A 26,268-nucleotide genomic window follows, 5' to 3' on the forward strand; every position below is an offset into this window, starting at 1 on the left:
AGTCTAAAGACGCGGGAAGAAATAGGTCATGAACATGTCACTGGAAAAGAAATCACAGAATAATAACCATGCCTTATTAGATATGCTGTCTAGTTGTTTGTGCTTCTTCTACACGAATGTATGTATGAATCTCTGTCCAGGAAAAAAACCCCACAACCTCTTAACAGGTTTCAATAGACAACACAGAAACTCTATACACCACAGCGGTAGGCCTTAATTAATGACAGTTAATGAGTTTTGACTGCTTGTTATAGCTACACAAAATGCAGCATCCGCAAATGTGCCATTTATGTGAGCTAAAACAAACATGGAAGCCAATTAAAATGATTTTTCGTTCATTTTCCCCCACTTTTTTTTGGTTTGGACCCAAATCTGAGTTGCTGCCTAAAAATCAAACGCCCACATAACATATGCTGGCATGCCGTCAAACATATTGTTGAACAAGGCTCCAGGCGCAAAAAAATGGTCAGGGATTTGTTGCTTTATCAACCAAAAGCAGCTAACTGGAAGCAGGAAAATGGAAGAACACATCATCTACCCCCCCAAAACCCTTTAACCCCCCACCAAACGTCTTGAAATCAAGAAGACATGCGGTTGGGATCTATCTTCCAAATGTGCCTATAAACTATGCGAAAACACAGGAGCAAGGAGATGCCAAAAGGTCAGAAATGCACTTATGAAGAAATAAAACAGGCAATATACCCATGAGCAGCGCAAATACTGAAATCATAAAAGTGTGCTAAAAAAGCACCGCCAACAGACTGAAAAGAAAAATAAAATCTGAAAGGGAAAACTTTGGGGTCTGGCTCGGAGGTAAAATCAAATAAAAAGTGTAGGTCAAATACGGCTTTTGAAATTATAGCAGCAAGGCTGAAGCGGCGATGGTGGGTATTATTTTTCTCCTTGCATATAAGTCACCATCCCACCCCCTCATCCCTTTTTCAGCACTTATACAAACACATGCAGTCGCACAACAAGCAACAACACACCGGCCTCTTAATCTCCTAGAGTGACACCCCTCACCTGATACCCCCCAGCCTGCTCGAGTCGGGTTTCATGGAGGTGGAATGCTTCACCATCTTGTACATCGTCACCACCAGGCAGAGGACATTGGCCTGTCAAAACAGATGTGCATCAGGGTTAATAGACTGCACTAAGGAAGGCATCCGGTTCCATGTGCTTGCAGTGCAGGGTTAGATGCTGTCAGTGGAGATGTAGTCAGTTCCTTTCCTTACAGAAAGTACTGTGAAGCATTCCAGAGATCTTGATATAAGTTAAAGCCTTACACTGGAAAACTGCTTACACTCAGGACACCTTGTTAAATATTCAGTTATGCATTAAGACATATTCAGATCTGTAATCTCTTTTTATCCCTGAGATATCACAGCAGTATTGAACAATTATATATCTACAAACAAGAAAAAATAAGGACATCCCTACATGCATGCTTGGTATGAGGTAATGCTGCAAAGTCAACTACACATTGCAAGCAGCTGTTCACTGTCGTCAAATGCTCACCCAGGAGGAGCAGATACTGCATTTGAGTCAACAGTATTAGTATTAGTAGGAAACAGTATTAGTTTCCTTAGATAAAAAAAACTTTTAACTAATCTGTCTGAATGATTTGATTGAACTGAATCTGTAAAAGTATCTTGAGATGTGTCATGACTTGGCGAAAGCTGAACTGAATTGGTGAAAGTGAACTGAAATAATAGCTGTTCTTACACACTTGAAAGAGTTTTTTATTTTTTTTTAGAGATGGTCTAAAATTTTCCTCAGACATCCTCTGATATACACTATATTGCCAAAAGTATTTGCTCACCTGCCTTGACTCACATATGAGCTTAAGTGACATCCCGTTCCTAATCCATAGGGTTCAATATGACGTCGGTCCACCCTTTGCAGCTAGAACAGCTTCAACTCTTCTGGGAAGGCTGTCCACAAGGTTTAGGAGTGTGTTTATGGGAATTTTTGACCATTCTTCCAGAAGCGCATTTGTGAGGTCGCACACTGATGTTGGACGAGAAGGCCTGGCTCTCAGTCTCCGCTCTAATTCATCCCAAAGGTGTTCTATCGGGTTGAGGTCAGGACTCTGTGCAGGCCAGTCAAGTTCATCCACACCAGACTCTGTCATCCATGTCTTTATGGACCTTGCTTTGTGCACTGGTGCACAGTCATGTTGGAAGAGGAAGGGGCCAGCTCCAAACTGTTCCCACAAAGTTGGGAGCATGGAATTGTCCAAAATGTCTTGGTATGCTGAAGCATTCAGAGTTCCTTTCACTGGAACTAAGGGGCCAAGCCCAGCTCCTGAAAAACAACCCCACACCATAATCCCCCCTCCACCAAACTTTACACTTGGCACAATGCAGTCAGACAAGTACCGTTCTCCTGGCAACCGCCAAACCCAGACCCGTCCATCAGATTGCCAGATGGAGAAGCGCGATTCGTCACTCCAGAGAACGCGTCTCCACTGCTCTAGAGTCCAGTGGCGGCGTGCTTTACACCACCGCATCCGACGCTTTGCATTGCACTTGGTGATGTATGGCTTGGATGCAGCTGCTCGACCATGGAAACCCATTCCATGAAGCTCTCTGCGCACTGTTCTTGAGCTAATCTGAAGGCCACATGAAGTTTGGAGGTCTGTAGTGATTGACTCTGCAGAAAGTTGGCGACCTCTTCGCACTATGCGCGTCAGCATCCGCTGACCCTGCTCCGTCAGTTTACGTGGCCTACCACTTCGTGGCTGAGTTGCTGTCGTTCCCAAACACTTCCATTTTCTTATAATACAGCTGACAGTTGACTGTGGAATATTTAGGAGCGAGGAAATTTCACGACTGGATTTGTTGCACAGGTGGCATCCTATCACAGTTCCACGCTGGAATTCACTGAGCTCCTGAGAGCGACCCATTCTTTCACAAATGTTTGTAAAAACAGTCTGCATGCCTAGGTGCTTGAATTTATACACCTGTGGCCATGGAAGTGATTGGAACACCTGATTCCAATAATTTGGATGGGTGAGCAAATACTTTTGGCAATATAGTGTAGTTCATTAAGAATACCCTAAAGTCCTACTGCAGCAGAATATCCCCAATACATGAGATATCTAGGGTTACTTTTAATGCTTATTGGGTTATTTTACTCTAATGTGTGTCCTTTGTTCTGGTTTCTAAATGTTTCAACTTTCAACATTTTTTTAAGAACATTATTTCGTAAGTTCTGTTGAGAGCAGAATATTAAGATAAATTTATAGTCACCGGTGTGCATTGCTAAAAGTAGAAAACCAGAATTAATGCAAATCTCACTGTTTTGGGACACACCCTTAACTCAGCTTTGACGTCATTCCCAGCTCTGAACTCAAGAGTTCCAACACAGACCAAAGACGGCACAAATAAAAAGGAGAAAAAGCTACAGGAGCTAATTGGACTGTTCAGATCAAAGCATATGTCTTAGTATGACCCTTCCTTGAATCCTGAAATTCTTAAGGCTCAACAGGGAGGTCCTAAGTCAGAAACACTCCCCATCTACTCCGATCGAACTTCAGCTATTCAGTAAAGAAAGATAGGGACAACATATGAGCCTTTGGATGTGCAAAAACAGTATAAAGCTTCATTTGCAAATAAGTATAATCTTGCAGCTGCATACAATGCATGCTAGCAATTTCTGCTCTTCGTTATTCCTCAAAATACTTTGGGAAACGTGTTTAATTCTATACTATGCAAGCTTTACCTCAGCCAATCTCATGAAATCTGAAAATGAATAAGTATGTAAATAAATAAATAAATAAATAAGGCTTCTGGCTGTAACACGGTGAATCTGAGAAAAATACAATCATTTTTGAGACACGGTAGACAGATACCAACATACTCTAAAAATTACTACATCTTTTATTGTGCTGTCTTGACAGCAAGCAATGTACCTTCAGTCAGAGGTCTATGAAAATTTTATACTGATCTTAAGGCACCCTGACTTTCACAGAGAAGATCAACAGTGAGAGGTTATCACTTGGGTTTTCTGCGGTCAGCTCAAGGCTTTGACACGAGCTGCGTTCACTGTTTGTCTTTGCTCTCCTGTTTGCCATTACAGCCGATGCCAGACACTGAGTGCAATTCCACGAGAAGGATGCAAGCGTGGCAAAACCCAAACAAATTTGAACACAACACAACTAAAGTCCAGGAAGCTTTCGGAGAGAGATGTGGGGGTGGAGGCATTGGGATATGAATGCCATATTTTAGAGGCAATTCCTATAGAGACCAGGAAAAACGTTTAAGTGATTCAAGTCGTATATCGAGAGAAGGTTTCCATGCTCTCAGGATGTCTCTTTCTGTAAGCACTGCAGGGCCCATGGCTACAGCAAAGAAGGCAGGGGGTGAGCTTTGATTTGGCCTCACACCTTATTACAGGTTAAAAATAATGTACTAAACAGCATGAAAAACAAGAGATGCAGAATATTCTTATCATAAACTTCAGCTTCAACTAAAACCTAGTTTTAAAGCTTAAAAATCTGTAAAATGAAAAAGAAATTATGAGTTAACTTGAAAGGAAACCACAATTAGAAAATTTCTGAATATTTATTTTGCTACAGGAAGAAAAAAAAAATACCCCATTTATCCGACCATATGGATGCAGTCTGAAAAATGACAAGACAACAGAAAGTAGTCTGGAAAGGGAAACAGCAGCGTGTGAGTGGCAAGCAGATGTAACCGAACAGCCACGGGAAGAAAGACTGGAGAAGGAGGAGGTGCTACGAAGACAGAGAGAGGCTTTTAGATCACAGAGTTTTGTCTCCCAGCCACTGGGGCCAATTTACGTCCGCACGAGCAGAGCGCCTGGAGATGCATTTAACACCGCCGTAAGTGATAACGCAGATCCAGTCAGACAGACAGACAGACAGACAGAAGGAAGGATGGACGGTGAGAAGCTTAAAGGCACTCTGCAAAAAGCTAAGGCAGACCCCCCCCTCAGTCTCTAGGGAGCCATCCTCCACAGTTTTCAGGTCTCTTACTTCTCTGCCAAATACAGCACATTAAACCAGTGCAGTCATTGCAGCTCCTTTCATGGTTTTGCATGTTTTTAACGATCACTGGACACATTTACATACCTGCGCCTGTAAGGGCACTATTCAACGTGTGTTGCTTCTCGCCTCTTTTGCCCGTGTGTTAGGGCGAACTTGATGCATTCTACATGAAATATTAAGAAGTGAAGATGGAGATGTCCGTGTGCTGGGACTGGGCAGGGGTGTGTCATGATCCTCAGCAGAGCTGCACGCCTCGGTAATGGTTCTGTGGCCCACCCACTCATTACTTCCATGTTTGCCCCTTCCACCAACATACCCCTTGTTTTCCCACTGAGCAAATGACCTTCATGCCTGAAACGATTTCTCGTCCTGATTGCAGGAAGGGAGTATTCTCTAGTAGAGCCAAGAGGACCAAAAACGCTCTGCATTGTTACTGCTCAACAATTCTGATTTCATAGGATTTCATAGCTGAGTGGACACTGATGTCCTCGTGTCAGCTATAATGGGACCACTTTCCTTTCATGCAAATTGATCTGAGAAAGCAGAGCTAAGAGGCTGCCAGCACACATTGAGAGAAAATCTATAAACTGTTTTCAAAGCTTCTCTTGGATAAAAAAAAAAAAAAGATCCTACGCATGCACAAATATTTCAAACTTACCGCTATTATGAAGGTCACTGGTCCAATAAAGCTCCAGATGAAATGGTTATCCCCTCTCAGCCAGCATCTGTAACATGCAAAAAGGAACATTTAGTTCATCAAATCGTCCCAATGCCAAAACACCGCTGTGTCGTATTGATTAGTGCACCGAACGGCTAGTTAGATGATAGTCCACAGCAACAAAACGGCCAATTTTCAGACCACAGCGAAGAAAACTTGACCTCTAAGGGCTGTTGGAATCGTGCCATGAGGAGCTGCAGAGTAAAAAGCAACTCTCATCCTTCTAGTGTCTGCGCAATTTATAAATCTGTCTTTGTGACTGTGCACTCAGTGCAAAACCATTGTCTGTTCTCAGATATCCCCATGACAGCTGCATGGGTTGCGCCGGGAGTGTGTGTGTATGCAGTGTATGCTGTGACTGGTGTTGTCATTTACCTAAGCTGTCAGGATAGAAAACTTGATGATTTTTTTCCTAAGTCATTTCAGAGTCTGTGTCTAGCACACACTGTATTCCATTAGGCGAAGACTGCCAGAATAAAATGGGAGTTAAAATGCAGTTGGATTTTTTTATTCTTTGTATTTGAAGGTTCAAGCTTCTAAAGTCATAAGGTCACTGTTTGGATAAAGACCAGAGCAGAAGTGCATACATGTTTAACTGATAAGGGATAGAATTATCCATTTGCAAAGAGTGAAAATCTAAAGATAAAGAAAGAAGTAAGTTCATTAATGCTTACAGACTCTTCTGTTGTCAGTGGCAGGCTGTAAATTTGCCCTGGGCCAGAGGTGGACTACTCCCTGTGATATTACTATCATTAGCACAGAGCATTATATGCATGCTGTGTAGGTTTGCCTAAGTAGATAAACCCATGATTTATGTTTTTATTCCTCATGTCTCCAAAAGCAGAAGAAGGGATTCACCAGAAAATGAGAACTTACGCCTCCTGCGTTCCATAGCTACTGTAGTCGATGGCTGCAGAGATACCAACGACCACTGCCGGGATGAGGTAGCCTGAGAGGTAGTAATACTTTCTGCGTGAAAACTCGCTCTCAAAGACCTCGACCAGCATGAGGTAGAGCTGCACGCCCTCCAAGCACATCCAGGTAAATGCTGCCAGAAAGCAAAAGTGGAGAACACCGGCAATGATGGAGCACGCCAGCTGAAAAAGACACAAAAGAGTTATCCATGAGAGGGCATTAAAGGGGGGTATTTCAGTTCAGTTTAATTTCATAAAATATGTAGAAAAAGAAATTGTAATAAAAGCATCACATTTTTTTCATTGCATGAAACCCTTAGGCCCTGCAATATCACTCTCTGATCACTGAGACCAACCATAGCCTGTCTGCTTGCTTAGATAGTACTTACGGTAACTTTAAAAGTTCATTCAGACCTAATTAATGACTGTAAAACAGACAGCAAATGTCGAAATGCATGGTAAATGCATTTACTGTACCAGTCATGGTAAAAGAAATACTGATGACTGGATTGGTTAGGAGACTTGCTTAAAATATCCTTATATACCACCTCTATGTCTTATAGTAATTCTTTCTTTACATTGATTCACAGATTTCTGCAGTTACAAGCAAAGCAATCATATGATAGTATAAACAATTATCCAAGCTAATACTGGCAAGAGTACATCCACCAATATCCATATTTTGTCATGTTTACAAATACCTCTTCTTCTACTACTTTTTTTCACGTTTTCTGATACTTCTCTAATAGTTTGAATTATCAGACAGTATGGAATTAATTTCCACTGTTATGCTGATGACATCCAGCTTTATTTCTCTATCAATCCTGATGAAAATTGTGTTTTAAATGGACTGCAGGCATGTATTAAAGATCAAAAAACACCAAAACCGGATGACTTTAAATGTTCTTCATCAGGGTGAGATTAAATTTATCTCAGATAATAACACAAAAAGTCTTCATGTTATTTTATAAATCCCATATTAAAGAGGTTTCTCGAATTTAGTTCTTCATCCCTGAAATATTGCAGATATTGGATTAAAACAGGATGAATACTAATGTACTCCACACTCATATTTTTGCAATATATCTTTTTTTTTTTTTTATTCTACAGCCAAACATGTACTAGTTTTATTTGCACATCACATAAAAGAGTAATAAAATAGATTTAAATTTGTGGTTGTATTATAAAGAAAATGTGAAGCTATTCTATCAGCATGAATACTATTATAAATAGTGCTGCCTGACATTCCAATCTTGAAAACAGACTAGGCTTGTCATTTTATTCAACTAAAGATATTTTTCTTCCTTTTTGGGTGTATTATTAAAAAAGAAAAGTTAAGAGCAAAATATAGTAAAGTAAAGGTTAAATGCTTAAGCTGAGACGATGAAAATTAAAAGCCACAGCATTCAGGATAATTTCCCCTGTACCTTTGGCTCTGTCATGTGGACGCCCACAAGAAAGAGGAGCTCTCCAATGAAGAGGTTGAGACAGAGGTTTTTGTGGATGGTGTTGCGGTCGCTCTGCAGCCCTCTGAAGAAGCAGAACGTAAAGAGGCTGATGGCCAGGCAGACTAGAGACACGGCGATGCCCATTCTTGTGATGACAGTGAGGAGGACATCATGCATCCCCCTCTCTCTCTGCACAAACAACAAAAACAGAAAGCATACATTTCTGTCATACGCGACTTACAACAGCTGGCATTTAGGGGAGAATAAACTCATGTTTGGTAGAAACATTTACCCATATAAAGAAATGGAAAATCAGATTAGTTTCATAGAAGTCACATGTATCCAACAGTCTGCACATTTAAAATAAAAATAAACTTTCATTGTAGAAACTTGTTATCACACAGCACAACAAGCTGTCATCTATATCACTACCAAAAAATATATCAAGTTGATCCAAGAGTCTTTGCATCCTTTAATAGTAATTGCTAGCTACATATTCCTCTGGTATGTATATATATAACATGATCACTTTTCAAAATGGGAAAGACAAGACTTGACATGCTTTTTAGATAAGGTAAGTGTATTGATGGTGAAGTTATCTTTAGAACAAAACTAGCAACTTGTGTATATTATTTTGCCCAGATTTCCTTAAAAACCGTAGGGGCCTCTTTGGTAAATGCATCTTTTCAGGGACACACAAAAATATGACTGTCCACTTTTAAAATCCTTCCAATAGTGCTAGTATAGTACAAGGGATTTGTAGTCTCATCAAAACTAAATAATGCTTCAGTGGTCAAAATCCTAAGTCCTCGAGGGCCAGTATCCTGCAACTTCTAGATGCATCTGCTTCAATACACCTGACTCAAATATTAGCTCATTAGCAGTGCTCTGTAGGGGTTGACTGCATGCTAGGGGCAGTTTAGTTGATTGATTCAGGTGTGTAAGGCAAAAGGCACAACCAAAAGTTGCAGGAAACTGGTCCTTGAGGATTTAAGTATAAAACCACAGATTTAGTTCCTCAGCAGTAAAAATGGGACACGAAACAAATGAAAGATAGAAAGCTGATTCTTAAATAAAAACTGGAAGATGCAATGAATGTACATGGACCAAAGTCAAAGAAAATAGCTGTAAAATAATCTTGAAACGTAATAATGAAACAATCACATGGACTCTATAAGAATATCACTTCGAATATGATTTTGAATATATTTTGTACAATGGGATATCGTCTCATTACACAAACACGTTCAAATTTAAGATTAGGTATTTATAAATATTCCTTGCCTGAGTTCATGCTGCTGTAGGGAAAATTTGTACAACTCTTATAGCTTTTGACACATCTTAACAAAGTGTTTTGAAAAGGTTATGAGGGGATGATACGTCTCTTCTCTTCTTTTTATATGAGGTTGATTTTAAATGCTTTCTTTTCCCTTTCATACAAAAAGGAACCGCGCGTTACAGAAATAGGAATTTTCAGTGCTATAATTTCGACTTGATATCAGAGCCAGGCGTGTTTCAGCACTCATTTAGGCATTTGACTGATCAACGGGAGACATTCTTGACAAACTGAGAAGCCCTCATTCAACTCAATTGGACCTGACGTCATTTGGCAAGCAAAGTGAATGCGATCTGTCATCTTTTTTATGCCGTGCATGTTGCAGAAAGGGACATCAGAAGTTGGGGGGGCTGGGTGGGGGTGAACTGCCTCACAGTGCACTGGCTCTGTGCGGCTCAATCGTGCAGCATTTTATAGGATCTTAAACCATATGGGCATAGGGCCAAGCTGGGAATTAAAAAACAGGAAAGCAGCCCTGACCATAAGAAATATCACTCAAACTCACGGTGGCCTAAAAATGAGGCAATTCCTTCTGTGATATTTGCAATTACGTTGAGGTCAGGAGTTACTATTGAGGTGATATGTAAGGGGGCTGGTGTGAGGCTGAACTCAGCTTCTTGGCTCTGGTTTCAAGATGTGGTTAAGGTTGAGGTTAAGACAGATGAGAGGCACCAAGTTCAGAAGTTGGAACGTACTATTAAACAAACCACATACTTATCCTGTACATTTATTACTGGCTAGGTCTCTGCTACACATGTTATTTATCATGTAATTGGATTGTAATTGCTTTTTGTAACTGAATGGATTCTGGACCACTTCAAGAAGGGTGGCAAATGTAAGTTAAACCCAAGGAAGGTTCTGCTGTTTCCCATGATACTCAGGAATGCAGGCATGGAGAATACATATTAGACACGGACCACAGGTGAAGCATAATTACTTCTGATAACTCCAGGCCACTTCCTGTACTGATCCACAGAGTTGCTCTTTCAAAATGACAGCACACTCTGCCACCCCCCCCCCCCACCCCCTTTTCTGTCTATACACTCACCTTTTCCTCCTGCTCCAATCTAATTATCACCACTGAGATGCTACTCTTGCACTTGCCAGGTATGCACAAATCATTCAGCAGGACAGGAGACAGGAGGACTAATTGAGAAAGAAAAACTGCATGTGTGAACAGTAAGGTTGGGGGCCACTTACCACGTTTCCCCGATGAGCCATGAGAATAGCAAAGTTGGTCAAGTGACTGCAGGAGCAAGTGGTGTGGCTCTTATTGGTTTCCAGCAGCTTGCAGCCCTGAGTGGACCAGTATCCCATCATGCTTCGCTCCGAGTAATTCCAGAAGGAGCAGTTAGGGTTGTAATAATGCTCCTTCTGCAAACCAAGAAACAATAGAAGAGCCTAAATTAGAAAACAACCGAATAACACTGTAAGTGTAGAGAGGTGCAATGCTTTTTAATGGTATTTGTCAGTATCGCCACGTATTCTCAATTAGATTTAGGCCCATTCTCACACATGATTATGTTTTGATCTAAACCAATGGATTGTAGCACTGGTTATAAGGTTTGAGTTGTTATCTTACTGGATGGTGAACCTCCACCCAGCATCTATATTTATTTTTGTTTTTATTTTTTTTTCCCCAGACAAACATCTTTTACAGTATTATATTTTCCATGATACCATATTCCTCTTCTCTGCTTTCTATACAAAATATTTAAAACTTGGGATATCACAATATAACCTAATATAGCTTTAAGCTACAATGTAATCCCTGACCTGTCAGGGGGCTGGTCCTTGGTCTTTATATGCTGTTTGTTTGTCACTTTGTTCTTTAAAAAAATCTCTTAAAAAACACTGATGTTTGTAGCTAGAGATTAAATCACTAGCAGATAGAGTCTATTTAAAAATTAGAGGATTTCCAAAGACAGCAAATGATTTAATTTATGGGTATCAGGGTAAAGTGAGAATAACACACTTTTCAGATTTTTGAATTTGTAATGACATTGTAAAATCTTTGTATTGGTGTCTCTCGCTATTTCACTACTATTAGCTCTTATATTCGAGTATATAACATAAAATCCCCAAAAGAGACATTGGGGTTTGCGAAAGTGTAAAACATTTAATAGAAAATCTGAGGACAAGCTACCACCTGCTAGTTATTAAATAAATCTGTTAATTTTTTTCATACAATACAGCAATACGTGAGGCAATTTGTCAGCAATCTATTTTACCCTGCGCAGCAATTTTTTGGAAATTAAACACATTTCACAGGTTTGCGCAGATTTATAATAAAAATAGATAATACAGGATGTCACAGTGATTATATCATTCAGAGTGAAGGCAGTAACCACCATTCTCTCCTTTTCATAGATTAAAATTAAGGATAACCTGATATACAGTCTTTTTATTTTCAAAGTGTTTTCTAAACTTAGACATGGAATTTAACAATTTCATACATAGAGGAACAGTTATTTGATTACTGTTGTGTCCATACAGGTGCTGGTCATAAAATTAGAATATCATGAAAAAGTAGATTGATTTCAGTAATTCCATTTAAAAAGTGAAACTTGTATATTATATTCATACATTACATACAAACTCATATATTTCAGATGTTTATTTTGTTTAATTTTGATGATTACAAATGACAACAAATGAAAATCTCAAATTCATCATATCAGAAAATTAGAATATTACTGAAGACCAATAAAAACAAAGGATTTATAGAAATGTTGGCCAACTGAAAAGTATGAACATGAAAAGTATGAGCATGTACAGCACTCAGTATTTAGTTGGGCCTCCTTTGGCCTGTATTACTGCAGCAATGCGGCGTGGCATGGAGTCGATCAGTCTGTGGCACTGCTCAGGTGTTATGATAGCCCAGGTTGCTCTAATAGTGGCTTTTAGCTCTTCTGAATTGTTGGGTCTGGTGTATTGCATCTTCTTCTTCACAATACCCCATAGATTTTCTATGGGGTTAAGGTCAGGAGAGTTTGCTGGCCAATTAAGAACAGGGATACCATGGTCCTTCAACCAGGTACTGGTAGCTTTGGCACTGTGTGCAGGTGCCAAGTCCTGTTGGAAAATGAAATCTGCATCTCCAAAAAGTTGGTCAGCTGCAGGAAGCATGAAGTGCTCTAAAACTTCCTGGTATGTGGCTGCGTTGACCCTGGACCTCAGAAAACACAATGGACCAACACCAGCAGATGACATGGCACCCCAAACCATCACTGACTGTGGAAACTTTACACTGGACTTCAAGCAACGTGGATGAAGTGCCTCTCTTCTTTTCCTCCAGACTCTGGGACCTTGATTTCCAAAGGAAATGCAAAATTTACTTTCATCAGAGAACATGACTTTGGACCACTCACCAGCAGTCCAGTCCTGTTTCTCTTTAGCCCAGGCAAGACGCTTCTGATGCTGTCTGTGGTTCAAGAGTGGCTTGACACAAGGAATGCGACAGCAGAAACCCATGTCTTTCATACGTCTGTGTGTGGTGGTTCTTGAAGCACTCACTCCAGCTGCAGTCCACTCTTTGTGAATCTCCCCCACATTTTTGAATGGGTTTTGTTTCACAATCCTCTCCAGGGTGCGGTTATCTCTCTTGCTTGTACACTTTTTTCGACCACATCTTTTCCTTCCCTTCGCCTCTCTATTAATGTGCTTGGACACTGAGCTCTGTGAACAGCCAGCCTCTTTAGCGATGACCTTTTGTGTCTTGCCCTCCTTGTGCAAGGTGTCGATGGTCGTCTTTTGGACAACTGTCAAGTCAGCAGTCTTCACCATGATTGTGTAGCCTATAGAACTAGACTGAAAGACCATTTAAAGGCTTTTGCAGGTGGTTTGAGTTAATTAGCTGATTAGAGTGTGGCACCAGGGGCCATCAATTTTGAACCTTTTCACAATATTCTAATTTTCTGATATGATGAATTTGAGATTTTCATTTGTTGTCATTTGTAATCATCAAAATTAAACAAAATAAACATCTGAAATATATGAGTTTGTATGTAATGTATGAATATAATATACAAGTTTCACTTTTTAAATGGAATTACTGAAATCAATCTACTTTTTCATGATATTCTAATTTTATGACCAGCACCTGTAAATGTTCTCCCTTAGTGCTATGTGCTAAAATAAAATAAAAAGGGAGAAGTAGTTTGTATACTTTAAAATAAAACCAGTAACAGTGGCTTGTTACATTTTTAGCTAGATACCTTTAACATTTAAAAAGATTACGCTGTTTCACTGTTATGCCATTACTGGTTGGTTGAAACTTTACCAAGTTAAGGTTTTCTTACTGACATTTAACAAAAACAGAAAAATGCCAATCCCATCCATGATCTATTCAAAACTGGCAACAATATCCCCCCCAAATGTCCATTCCTATAAAAGACAGTGGCATAACTTTAGTATCTGTCACAGTTAAGCTCTAATAGGTGGTCCGGTCAAATCACAGGAGGAAGCTTACATCCAGGTGCTCCAGAGTGAAGACCACCGGGTCGGCCACAAACACACGGCTGGACTCCTTTGTGATGGAGGCTGACAGGATGTGGGAGTTAACAGTGAGGGAAAGGTTGTGTTTGTTCAGATCCCCCATTCCCCTCAACGTGGCGTTCTCTGTGCTGAGGAATTGACCCAGGTGCTTATAGAGCACAAAAACCAGCTTGGCCACACCTGCAACAAGACAAATGAAAAAATATAGTAAGCAGAAATTTCTTAGTATGCCTTCAGTTGAGCGAAAATGCATAATTTAAGAAACATTTTATATTAAAGGTATTGTTGTAATTGTTTAGGCTGGCATGATCCTGTAAAACATGATTAAGAAATATTTCTATTATTAATCTTTTAATTCCAGTAGCATAATTCCACATTCAACGTAAATATATTTAACTAGGGTATTTTAATAATGACATACACAAATCTTGTATTTTTTTTATAATGGAAACTTCACGGCATATTTCAATCAACTTTCAGAAACCAATGACGCTCTGCCTCCTGAGGTTTAAATACGCCATGATGGACAGCCCTTTTCTTATAGTCACCTCTCAATATGTGACTACAAAAAGAAACTAGAAACACAGCTGTCCAGTGACATTTCTTAGTTAAAAATGGCTACAATAAAAAAAAGACAGCCTCCTTAATCAATCCATATCTACACTTAGAGAAATTAGTTTTGACAGTCTTGGCTAGACATGGTCCAATGTCACTAAAAGCTCCATTGACAGTAGAATATATAACATTTCTCATTGTTTTCACATTAAAATAAAAGGGATTTATTATTTAATCTGTCTGTCTGTCTGTCTGTCTGTCTGTCTGTCTGTCTGTCCACAATCTATTCCAGGAAGGCTTGTATGGGTAACTCTTTGCAAAGAACTAAAAAGCATAGATATGTAGATCTGTAACACTGAAAACTCTGTTCTGGTCCGTTTATGAATACAATTTGTTTTTTTTATCTTAAGTTTAAAAAAAAAAAGATCTGATGTTGCTTGGATGAAACATTGTTATCGTACCACTGGGGCAGCTGTTTCATATCACACATGACTGCAGCTCATGCCTTAATCAAATTATTCTTCAGGATTTTAGCGATAAGAAAAACCCCTCAGAGTTTTGAGCCAAAGACACCAAAGTAACTCAGCAATCTGGAGATCCAAAAGACAAAGCTGCAAGAAAACTTGACAGACAGATGCTTATTACAACCAGATATTTTAAATTTAAAGTTTTATAGTGTTTTTCAACTGCTGTGATGTTATGCGGAATGATTAACTAATGAAAACAATTCCCTTTCACTGACCTGATAAGTAATGTGTTCCTTTCCACTTCCAAGAATTAGGATTTTGACCTGAATTTCTCTGTTCTTATTTAAATTGTTTCTAACTTTTGCATGTTCATGGTTGGTGTTTGAGATGACTGTAGAGAAAAAGTAAAACTGGGTAGGATACAAACCTTCAGAAAACATCTTTCTATTGTAAGTAAGGAGGACAATGCTTTGTCTACTACTTCTTTATAGTAACAATGTTTTTTTAAACTCTCTGGTACATGCACCACTTCCAAGATTCCACCATAAGTGTTCAATGGGGTTGAAAACTGGGACCAGCCACAGTGAATAAAGGAAAACAAAATATTTTCCCCTAAACAGGAACGCATTTTTTCAGATTTATTGGTAATTTTCTTACCATTTTTGCTGTTGACTTTCACCGTGTTGGAGGAAAGCTGAAGAGTAGCTCCTCCTTTACTGGTCTGTGGAAACCTGAAGTCTTGCACATGTCCATCGGTGCTTATAACATATACGTCCAACACTAAAACAAGGAAAATAATGAAAAAGAGGAAATTAAGAAGAAAAAAAAGACACAGGGAGATGCATAACTCATATGTGACATTTTAAAAGCTTTGCTGTGTTCAATAAAGTTCCACCATCAAGGCCCAGCGGTGCATCTGAAAAAAGACTCAGCGTTCATTGTAACAGTAACAGAATCTAGCCTTTTTGGGAAAATCCCGTAGGGTGTCATTGACTCAAAAAAAACCATGTCACAGAGCTGTTTCCTGGCATTGTGAAAACCTCAGAGGCAAGAGCAAAAAGGGGGGGAAAAATAACGACAAGGGCTGCGGTGGAAGATGAGTAAACGGCAGCGCACAGCCTGCTGCAGCATGAATGTCAAATATTCATAGGATCAAACATATCATTGTGCTTTTACTTTTACTTTTTCTTTCCCCTGTGGGCTCAGATAACTCGGGGCTGGATGAGCAAATCTTTGAAAATCCTCCAAATTCCTGCATGCGCCCCTACTCTCTCTCTCTGTCTGGCATGCCAGCTGCAGGGTGGTGCTCCCTTTGATGTGTGAAATTACTAAAGGGTCAGGAAGATACACCTATCTGTCCCCCTTCCATCAGAAACAGCCACACTTCAGCTGATAGGCTGCTTCTGATGGAGAAAGCTGAGGATGGTTTGGGTCAACCTTTTCCTCTTTTCATCATGTGCTTGGTTTTCACCTGTAAAACTAATTTGGCCTTCAAAAACAGCTTATACTGAAAATAGTTTGTTTGCTGCTTCTTTACCTTTGCAGAGAGGTCTGGTAACTGTTTTCTCTACTCCTCATGGGTGCATCTCTCCTTTCCTACTGAAATTCTATCTTCAATGCTGCAGATAAACAACAGCTGAACAGGCTCATGAGCAGCCCCAAATGCTGTGATTAAATAGTCAATATATAGCATGCTACACAAACGTATTAATCAGCGCTTTTGGTAAAGACAGAACTCGTCGTTATCAGCGGAGCTAACTACCCCTTAACGGGAATGTCTCAGAGAAAGCCGATAGAGGACTGACTGAATAGAGTAGTGCCATTCAATTGGTTTCTTTTGTTTCTCGCCCCCAAGAGGTCTGGACAGTTCATCTCACAGTTGGCGTTCCAATGAGGTGACTTCACAAAGAAAGAGTAAGTATTATTGAGAAATAAGAAAAAAAAAAAAAAAGATGAGCTTGAGTGAGCAACCATAACCATAGCAACAAAAAGCCAAGAGCAGAAACATGACAGTTCACACCAGAAATTGAGTAATATGATTGAGACGGCATCACTAATTAACCTTTTTGTCTCTCTTACATCAGATCTGATAAGGTGAATCTCCGTAGATCTGATGGGACTATAAATATACTGGTTTTCTGTTGGGAAAAGGTGGCTATTGGGAAAAAAGCAAAAAACATCACATAAAAAATAAAATACTGACTTTCATCTATTGATAAAAAAAATGCATCAGCAGCACAAACTCCTAACCTGGGAGCTTTTTCACATTTTCATCCTATATAGTAACAAAACTTGTAGGTCTTTTCTTAGGATTATCATTGATAGATCAATATGACTACACACGCTTTATAAAATATTTCTCTGCTATGTGTGACAGAAACAACACAATCCATATAATTTGAAAAAAACAAACAAACAAACAAACAAACAAACAAACAAAAAAAAAAAATATATATATATATATATATATATATGATACTTAGAGGGTGAAAACTATTGAGCCAAAGGTGGATCTTTACCTTGCAGTCATGCAATACTAAGCACAAGGTGAGCGTTACATTTAAATATTTAAAAATTATCCAGTCAGTATAGATGTGAATCAAAATGTGTATCTGTGCTGATATTAATAAAGTGGTGATTATGTACATTCTCTATGCAATCTGAGCTTGAATTAAGTTGCAAAGAACAATGTGCTTACATTTCTTAATACAAAAAAATGGTAAAGTCAGGCTTTAAAAGTGAAGGAATTGATTATGCAGGTCAATGACTTTGCAATGGCACTGTAACCAATCTGTTTTAATTGACATAGTTAATGCTGTGAAGTGTTTTGAAAACATGATTTAGACTCTAAGGTGTTTATTTCTTTTCTATGACAGATTTCAAATTTTAGTTGATAAAGATTTTCTTCCTCTTTGTGATTATGTTACTGTATTGGTCTATCAGATATGATCCAAACAAATTACTTGAAGCTTGTTTGACCATCATACGATGCTGAAGGGCTATGAATACTGTTTTAAGACACAGTATCTCTGTTTACAATGGACTCACCAATATTTTCTGCAGGCACTTTCACGATAGCCGGCTCGATCAGGTTCTCTGCCAGCACAAACGCCCCTTCCTCAAGGGTATCCAGGAGCATGGTGGCGGCGTGCGTCTGTTCCGTTGAATTCATGTCCTTCCAGGATTTCAGAGCTTCTGGCCTCAGGAGGTTGTCAACTGTGTCCACAATCGCCTGAATCCATGGAGACGAGAAAAAAATGTCAGTTTTACGTCTCTCGATTTCCTGTCACAACTCTAGTTTAACAGCAAAGCACCAAGGGACGAGGAAGCGAATACTGCAAGCGAACAAGGATGAGCTACAGTCACAGTGATAAAACTGGAAAAGAAATATCAAGATCGTTTTGACAAAAGACACAGGGGTTCTCAAGGACAACTGAAATAATAATGATAATAAAAAACTTAGTAGGTATTATTAAAAATTCTGTTTGTGAAAAAGCCTTTAGCATTCAAAAAGCCTTAAATTATTAAAGTTGCCTCTGATGTTGCATTTTAGAATTTCAGTTTTCCTACAGAATAATATTCTTGTTTCTAAATTAATGAATCTGCTGATGCTGCTTTCCTGTAGGAAAGAGGAGCATTATGACAAAATCCTCGTCCAAAGTAGTAGTCAAAACGGGGGCAGAGCCATTCAGGGTTTGGTTGTTTTCAATCTCAATCCTTTAATTTCCTGCTTTCTGATAAGCCCTAAGTAAGCAAAACATTCCAGCAAACCCTACACAAGTATCATATGTTGATAAAACAAGAGTTTCCTTTGACCCAGGATGACTGAGTTCATGACTCAGGATGGGTGAAATTAAGAAACAACACAACCAACCTTGTGAAATACAGCAAAAAAAAAAAGAAAAAAAGCTGCAGAGATTCAGAGGTACTTTTTTAAGTGTGATAATTTAGAGTGACAATTTAACCATAGGTGGTGTTATCCACAGCAAGAGAAACAACAATAATGGTAATTAACCGCAACAGGACCCTGTTTCTGGCCAATTGGTCATGGCTGTGACTCTCCAAAATACTAATTGACCAATGACAGGGTCTTCTATATGCCTGGACAAAAAAAAAAAAAGTCAACTTTGCTGAAATTTGATCAACCACAAAGAGCTCCTGGTAACCCCAACAATGATGACTGTTTCCAGACCCCAATCTGTTAGTGCTTCTTTATATCTGTGAGTTGGGGCAAGAAAATCAATCTCCACAGCTGACCTAGCTGGCAGTGGGGAAGATTGTGATGCATGGAAGAGAGCAATACAGACGCTAAATGGTCTTCTTCCACTCCGAGGTAAGCCAAAATAAAAATCGCTGAAAAGTAAAAAAAAAAAAAAAAAGAAGAAAAAAAACCTGTCCGTCTATAATTTATGTTTAAACAGGGAGAACCTGTCTTCTGACTGAAGCCTCTTTAAATCTCACATGGGTTGGAGGTCAGTTTACAAATCACAGGGGTTCAGCCAGGGGAGCCTTTAGGGAGACATATGGTGAGAGCTTATTGAACAGGACAGTCAGCATTCAAGTTGTCTTAAAACCCTTTCACTGAGTGAGAAATTTAAGTCTTTTAGTGATATATCTGTCTGGATGTAATATATTTGTAGATGCGCTGTGACTGAATAAAAAACATTTGTACATTTCAAAAGCGATATGGTAATACATGTTTACACCACAAAGAGAAAATCCTCATGGTAACCGTTAACTTAGTTTTCATTTAAGAAGGAGGTGCGGGATACAAACAGGAGCTGTATCAGTCACACAGCTCAGTTTTGTCTTACAAAAGCTTGAGTGACAAGAGTTATTAACCTTTAGAATAATTACTCAAAAATACAGCGCTTTAAAGAAGTATTTGTACCCATTGAACTTTTTCAGTACTTCTCCTGTTACAACCAGAAGTTCCACTGAATATCTTTGGGATTTAGATGTGACAGAATAAAAAGTAGCTTATACCTGGGAAATGGAAGGAAATGGTTTCTAAGAGTTTGACAAATAAAAACTGAAAAGGATATGTGTCCCGAGATACTCTGTAGAAATATATTTTGTTGAAACTACATCTAAAATTCTCTCCTCAAGTCTTTAGCATCTTAGCAAAACTAGAGACTGAAACCTTATACTCGCATGCAGCATAACTCAAGCTTAGCCAGGCTGGTTGGATTGTGTATTTCAAGTCTTGCCTGTTTATTAAAGTAAAATTTATGGTGGAGGATGTTCTTTTTCCAGGAGGAGCATCAAAATAAGTTGTCCTCCTGATTGTCAATCATTCTGCTGATATATATAAGTAAGGCCGTCCTATAGGCACGTCCCCATTTTAATTTACCAGTGGAGAGTCTGACAAAGTGGAAAAATTGCAAATCTTCTTTTGGAAAGTAAGCTTTATGAGCGATGCAAACAGCAAATTTTAAACAGAGCGTGCACAAGGAGAAATGGGCTTGTGCATGCTCCTGCATGTGTATTTTTTTTTAAAGTGGACAGGGAGAGTCTTGTCAAAAATTCACGAAAAATTCTCCGCTATACCTTTAAATCAGGAATTTGAGTCGGCCAGTTTAGCTCATAAATATTCTTTGATCCAAACATCTGTTAAATTAATGACTGCTTGTTAAGAGTGAAAAGTGAAATTAATCCAGAATTTAGCTCCATCTATCTCCATGTCCCACAGTATGGTGCTTCCACTACTATGTCTCAAAGTGGAGATGTTGTTTTTACATGATATGCATATTATTTTTTCTACCATATGCAGCTTTTTTACCTGTAGGTTTGACTGGACTTAAGCACATTGTTCAAGAGTTTGCTGTGACCCCTAGATAGTTTGTTATAACCAACAAATGAGATTTGTCATTGCAAACTCTCAACACTTCTTCTCACTCTCCTATAAAGGTCAGAGCTGTTCTGCCAACAGATTCTTCCAGTTTACCATAGGATCCCTGTAGTTACCAGGGACTCCATGGCTGTTTCTCTGATTAATGCTCTCCTCTTCTGCTTTCTGAGTTAAGGTGGCTGGTCGTGTGTTTATCTGTCTACAGTTGTGCCATGCTCATTCCTGAAAATGATTTAAACCTAACAATGCTTTAACAGCTCATCAACTTCATTCCTGACCCATCTTCAATGTCTCATCATCTTTATAATGTTGTTTGCTTACCATGCTCTCAAACAAACTTTTGAAGCTTTTACAGAACAGAACTACTGTATATTTACACATACCACAGATTTTCTTACCAAACCACCAGTCTCCTTTCAATAAAAATATTTATCACTGCGTGTTAAATACATTCAGTGGGATGTGAATACTTTAGCAAAGCATTGTAGTTGCGCTACTGGTCTCTTTACAAGAATAAATTGTCAGATGTGCAAACTGCTAATGAGAACAATGGATATATCCAGCTGGGAGATGAGCAAATAAATGTTTTTCAAGATGAAAAGCAAGCACCGGCAGCATTTGCTATCCCAAACACTCTCCAGTTATGCTGCAATTGATGCTACTAGCTCCAAAGCTTACATCGTTGTCACTTTTAAACCTCCCTCGCCACTGCCTGTGCATGAACGCTGTCTGGCTGAACCCTCTGTGCTTTGGCAACTAAAGCACAATTTAAAGCCTGCAAGGATGGATTCTCTCATTACTGTGATGTTGCAAAAATAACCTTTTTAGTTCAAGCCTTATAAGGTTGTACCTTAAAAAGTATAGGTTATAAGAAAAGACAAACACAGAAGCAAAAACACAAATGCCATTATGGTGCAGCCTGCAGGTATCATGAATATGTCTGCTCTGCATTCTGTGTCGATTTTTTTAGGTGATGTGAGAATGGAACAGCTGAATGACCAGAGGACCGACGCCACCTTTAGTTGAGCTGCAAATCTGACTGAGACAAGATTTTCAAATGAGTACAAGGAAATGCATCACATTTTTCTTTACATAAAACAAGACATCAATAATAATAAATTAAAAACAGCCTAGTCCCCGAGTAAACTATTATATGATCTTTTGATTTATCACTCAGAGGAGCCTACCTGAGAAAAAAAAGTCTGAGCAAAATACAAATGAAGAAACAGGGGCTGAAATTAATCCCACAGATAAAACACAATCATAGTGGAAGAAACTTTTTTTTGCAGTCTGTTTGTTGTTTATCTTGCTGTTAGGAAAGGGGAGAGTAGAGATTTTGCCGTGTAAGCAAGTGACAACAGAGCACAAAGCCACTTTGATCACACTTCTCTGACAGGGAGATGCAATTACAACCGTGGGCAGACAATTATTCACAGAATGTGCAAAGAGCCAATAAGAGTGATGGAGAGGGTGAAAAGTGGGAGGGAGGGAAAAGATGAAGCGAAAACGTACAAGTGATTGGATATTAAGGATGGAGAATGAGACCCAGACGGAATGATATTGACAGGGACATCCTCAAACACAGGGAGCAACAGGAGAGCAGAGACAGACAGACAGAGACGCTGTGTTTTCACACAAGCTGGGCCGCCTGGCACAGAGACAACTAAAGACAAAGGCGCATGCATCGAGTCAGACGTCAGGGGTAGAAACAGCAATGTGGAGAGAAATAAAAGCCTGGCAGTTATACCTTCATGTATGCTCGGCATGTCTTCTCTCTTTTTTGAAGCTTTTCCGCACAACAAGAGGATCAAGCATAAGAGAAACATTGTAAAGAAAGAGAGAGAGAAGATGGTGAGAGAAAAGGAAGCGTTAAACCATGCAACTTACTATCAATTACAGTGTTAATGAAAAGAAGGAAAGGCACAGGTCTTTGAACTATCACCTTAAAATAATGAGACAGATCTGAAAGCTTCCAGGGGGACGTTAAGGGGTAAATTCTTGCTATGAATATGGATCACATACGAGTGAAGGGAAGAGATAAGAAAAACACAGGCTGAGGGGAGGGAAACTACTGAAACGAGATTCTGATGCTCCCCATTAGTGATACACTGAAATACACAGAGAGGATAAACAATCCAGGGATAACGTCCTTTGTATTCCCTGTGATGGAGAATTTAATTAAGCTCTAGTTATTTTTATAACCCTCCGTTAATCTCTTGGCATTAAGTAAGCCATGTGATTAGAAGTTTGTCACACCATAGAAAATCAAATGCTGCAACGCAGGCTTTTATCCAGACCACTGCATCAAAAAGACCTAAAGAAAAGCAAAAAGAAAAAAAAACTTCTGCAGATGGAAACTTTGATTTGAGCTGTTGGTTTGCAGGAAAGGGGGAACATGGAACCTAAGAAAGCACACAATGAATTAGCATTTTTCATCTTCCTGGAAACAAATCACATTTACGAATAAACATTTCCAAAGTCCTTGCGCCGAGCTTTTCAGATGTCATTTTTTTCCTGTGTTTGTTTGTTTGCAGAGCATGCAAATCAACAAGCCGACTCCAGGAATTGGTTTGACTTATCTTCAGCTGTGTTTGTATTTACATAGCCATAAATTCACTGACTGCTCTGAGGGAATCAAATGTCTTAAATGAAATAGTATCTATCAGAGCAGGTATGAGGCAAAAAAAAAAAAAAAAAAAAAACACAAGGTAAAACCCAAACAGCAATACTCAGGTAAGAAAACACGAGAGCAGAGGTGTAAAATGTGGATTTGTAAGCCGTTATTTTGATAAATTACTTTGTTTTCGGTTTATGAAAATGTGTTGGAAAAATCCGGTTTTATATAATCTGATTTCCTGATTAAGTGGTGGTTTGTTGGCCAAGTATAGAGCAGCTCTCATTATTGTCTACACCTGATACGGTTAATGTGACACATCCTGTACAACTTATTGAAAAAAAAACTGAAATACAAGAAGAAGTATAAGGGGAAAATATAAAGGATGAAGAATGCAAAAACATGGATGCAATGAATGTGCACTTTCTCAAACTAATACTTTGTGAATGCTCATTTTGATTTGTTTTATGAATTCTTTTTAGTTACGATGCATCGTGATCTTGACTCTTAGTTTAAGCATCCCATGAGGATCATCCTGCAAAACTTCTGTTACAGGGTTTTAATACGGATAATGGTACAAAACACATCGCAGGGCCTTACACACATTTACGATGCTACAGTGAAGAGAATCCTGATTACCAAGAGAACATGAACAACAGCGACATTAGAAGGAATGAAAGTTTCAAGAAAAAATGAAATGAAAGACAAGACTAAAACTGGTCTTATGGACTGACTAGAGGCTCACAGCAAGGCGCTGTAGGAGCTTCTCTCAAGCCCCGGTTGTGTTTTATATCAAACAAACATCTTCTGCACAGTGAATGTCTGGACTACATTTTGGGTTCCTTTTAAAAAAACAAATCAGCCTGAACTTTGGTCCTCAATTATAACCAAAACAGCATCATAGCCACAGAGACACTTCATTGCTGCACCATCATGCTGTGGGGTAATTTTTTTGTAGTTTCCAGTATTTCTATTAAATGGAATTGAGAACATTTACAAATAACAGTCAAACTGCAAAAATCTTCTAGAAAGCTGAAGGATTGTATTTCCTACAGAGCTGGACAATATGGCCTTAAGATGTTAGAATATTTTGTGGTACTATTCTGATAACGATACATTTGACGATAAAAACACTTAATTATTTGAAGTGGTTCTTCGGTAACTGCAGCTGCAATGCATGCCACAGCAAGCAGAACTGCACAACCACAAAACTACTCTGGTAAAAATATAAAAATTCAAAATAGGCTTCTTCAGGAGACCAGTTTCTTAAAGGAATAGTACACCCAAAACATGATTAGCCTTCATTTTCTACTCACCCCCATGCTGAACAACACCCTGGAGTACTTTTTTGATATCTCAAATGCAGATGGATGCCGGCTTCCGTAGCTTCGTGAGCGCGCATATGCGCGCTTTCAGGAAATCCTATACACTACTGTTTATGCTCTAAAAACATTCTAAATGACTTCGTTTCGAGTAAATTCTGGATGCTACCCACTCAGGACACTTGGAATACATTGGACGAGCAGTATGGAGGAATATTGACACGTTTTTTGTGGACTTTTATGGACCTTTCTGTCTCGGGCACAATAGACCTCCATTATTTGAATGTCAGCAGACAGCAAGAAGCCTCCTAGATCTCCAGATGCATTTGAGATATCAAAAAAGTACTCCAGAGTGTTGTTCAGCATGGGGGTGAGTAGAAAATGAAGGCTAATCATGTTTTGGGTGTACTATTCCTTTAAGGAAGTGCATTTAACCTTATTCTTTAAAATTGACAAAACATTAATAGAAAAAAAATAGCAGGAAAATACTGAAAATAAGATTCCCAATTCACCCATTTTCACATAATTACTAATTCCAATTTATTATTTGACAATAAATCTGGTTGTTATCATGACTATAAATTTATAACTATAATGATAAACAATAAGCTAAATGCCCATCCCTAATCTCCTAGTATTACAATGAATCAAATAATACATCTAAACTGATTAGATAAATATATCTCCTATAGATGTTTTTTTGGATGACCTGAAGAGAGTTTTAAACTGAAATCTGAGATAAAATATAAATTCACCTGTCCAAGATGTGTCCTTACAATATGACAGATTTGAAGAACAACTTAAGAGTAAGCAAATGCAAAGATAATTGGATGCTGATAATACTAGTTTAAGAATGTGCACGTTCATATAATCAGATGATTACAGTTTTTTTATTCTTAAAAAGTCCTTGGTCTTCTTTTGTGCTTTTGTTATACACTTAAAGTGAAAAAGGTTACCAAGTTTTCTTTTTAAAACAAAACCACTTGCAATTTGAACAGATGTGTGTATATTTTTCAAAGGCACAATGTAACCTTAAACTTAGATACAATCCAGGGTACACATGTGCAGGACAATGTGCTTACTTTGAGCTAGTTGTTGCAAAGTCGAGACATGCTAAACAGAACACATTTCCCGAGTGGAGCAAAAAACTGCTTTAGGTGTATATTCATATTAAACTGTAAGGACAGAAAACAATGGTGAACATCTGCAGCTGTAATAACAAAGCACATGGATGTCACTGAGTACACCTTCACATCACTGCAGAGAGGTTAAAGCCCTGAAAGTTTTCAGTTGCACTCTGCCATTTCTGTGACATTTCAAAGCAGCACCAGCAAACCTTCATAAAAATTCGCCTTTATGAATAGACAAACTTATTCTGTGGTAGCTTTTGTTTTGCTCTCTAAACATATGGACACAAGCAGTGGGTGTCATTTCAGCAAAAGATCACATTGTTTACTGAATAACTACTAAGCCTGAATAATGATGCAAGTTTTCAACCCATCAGTCATCTCTCATGTCTCTCAATAGTGTCT

General features: G+C 38.8%; 1 protein-coding gene across 12 annotated transcripts in view; it reads right to left on the bottom strand.

The window, feature by feature from the left end:
* Window positions 1-26,268, bottom strand: part of LOC119795708 (adhesion G protein-coupled receptor L2-like) — a 141,942-nt gene that overhangs the window by 18,824 nt on the left and 96,850 nt on the right. For 8 of the 12 annotated variants that reach the window (XM_038303863.1, XM_038303855.1, XM_038303857.1 and 5 more), the window contains 9 exons: window positions 22,548-22,586; window positions 17,998-18,181; window positions 15,607-15,729; window positions 13,902-14,107; window positions 10,631-10,804; window positions 8,074-8,283; window positions 6,609-6,829; window positions 5,673-5,739; window positions 1,024-1,115 (listed from right to left, as the gene is read on the bottom strand). In XM_038303863.1, the coding sequence (XP_038159791.1) occupies window positions 1,024-1,115; window positions 5,673-5,739; window positions 6,609-6,829; window positions 8,074-8,283; window positions 10,631-10,804; window positions 13,902-14,107; window positions 15,607-15,729; window positions 17,998-18,181; window positions 22,548-22,586 (1,316 nt within the window). The remainder of the gene's footprint in view (window positions 1-1,023; window positions 1,116-5,672; window positions 5,740-6,608; window positions 6,830-8,073; window positions 8,284-10,630; window positions 10,805-13,901; window positions 14,108-15,606; window positions 15,730-17,997; window positions 18,182-22,547; window positions 22,587-26,268) is intronic. The other 4 variants (XM_038303865.1, XM_038303866.1, XM_038303864.1 and 1 more) reach the window with 1 other exon arrangement.

The sequence above is a fragment of the Cyprinodon tularosa genome, unplaced genomic scaffold (genome assembly GCF_016077235.1).
Source record: "Cyprinodon tularosa strain WSP-4 unplaced genomic scaffold, ASM1607723v1 ctg52, whole genome shotgun sequence".
Lineage (NCBI taxonomy): Eukaryota > Metazoa > Chordata > Actinopteri > Cyprinodontiformes > Cyprinodontidae > Cyprinodon > Cyprinodon tularosa.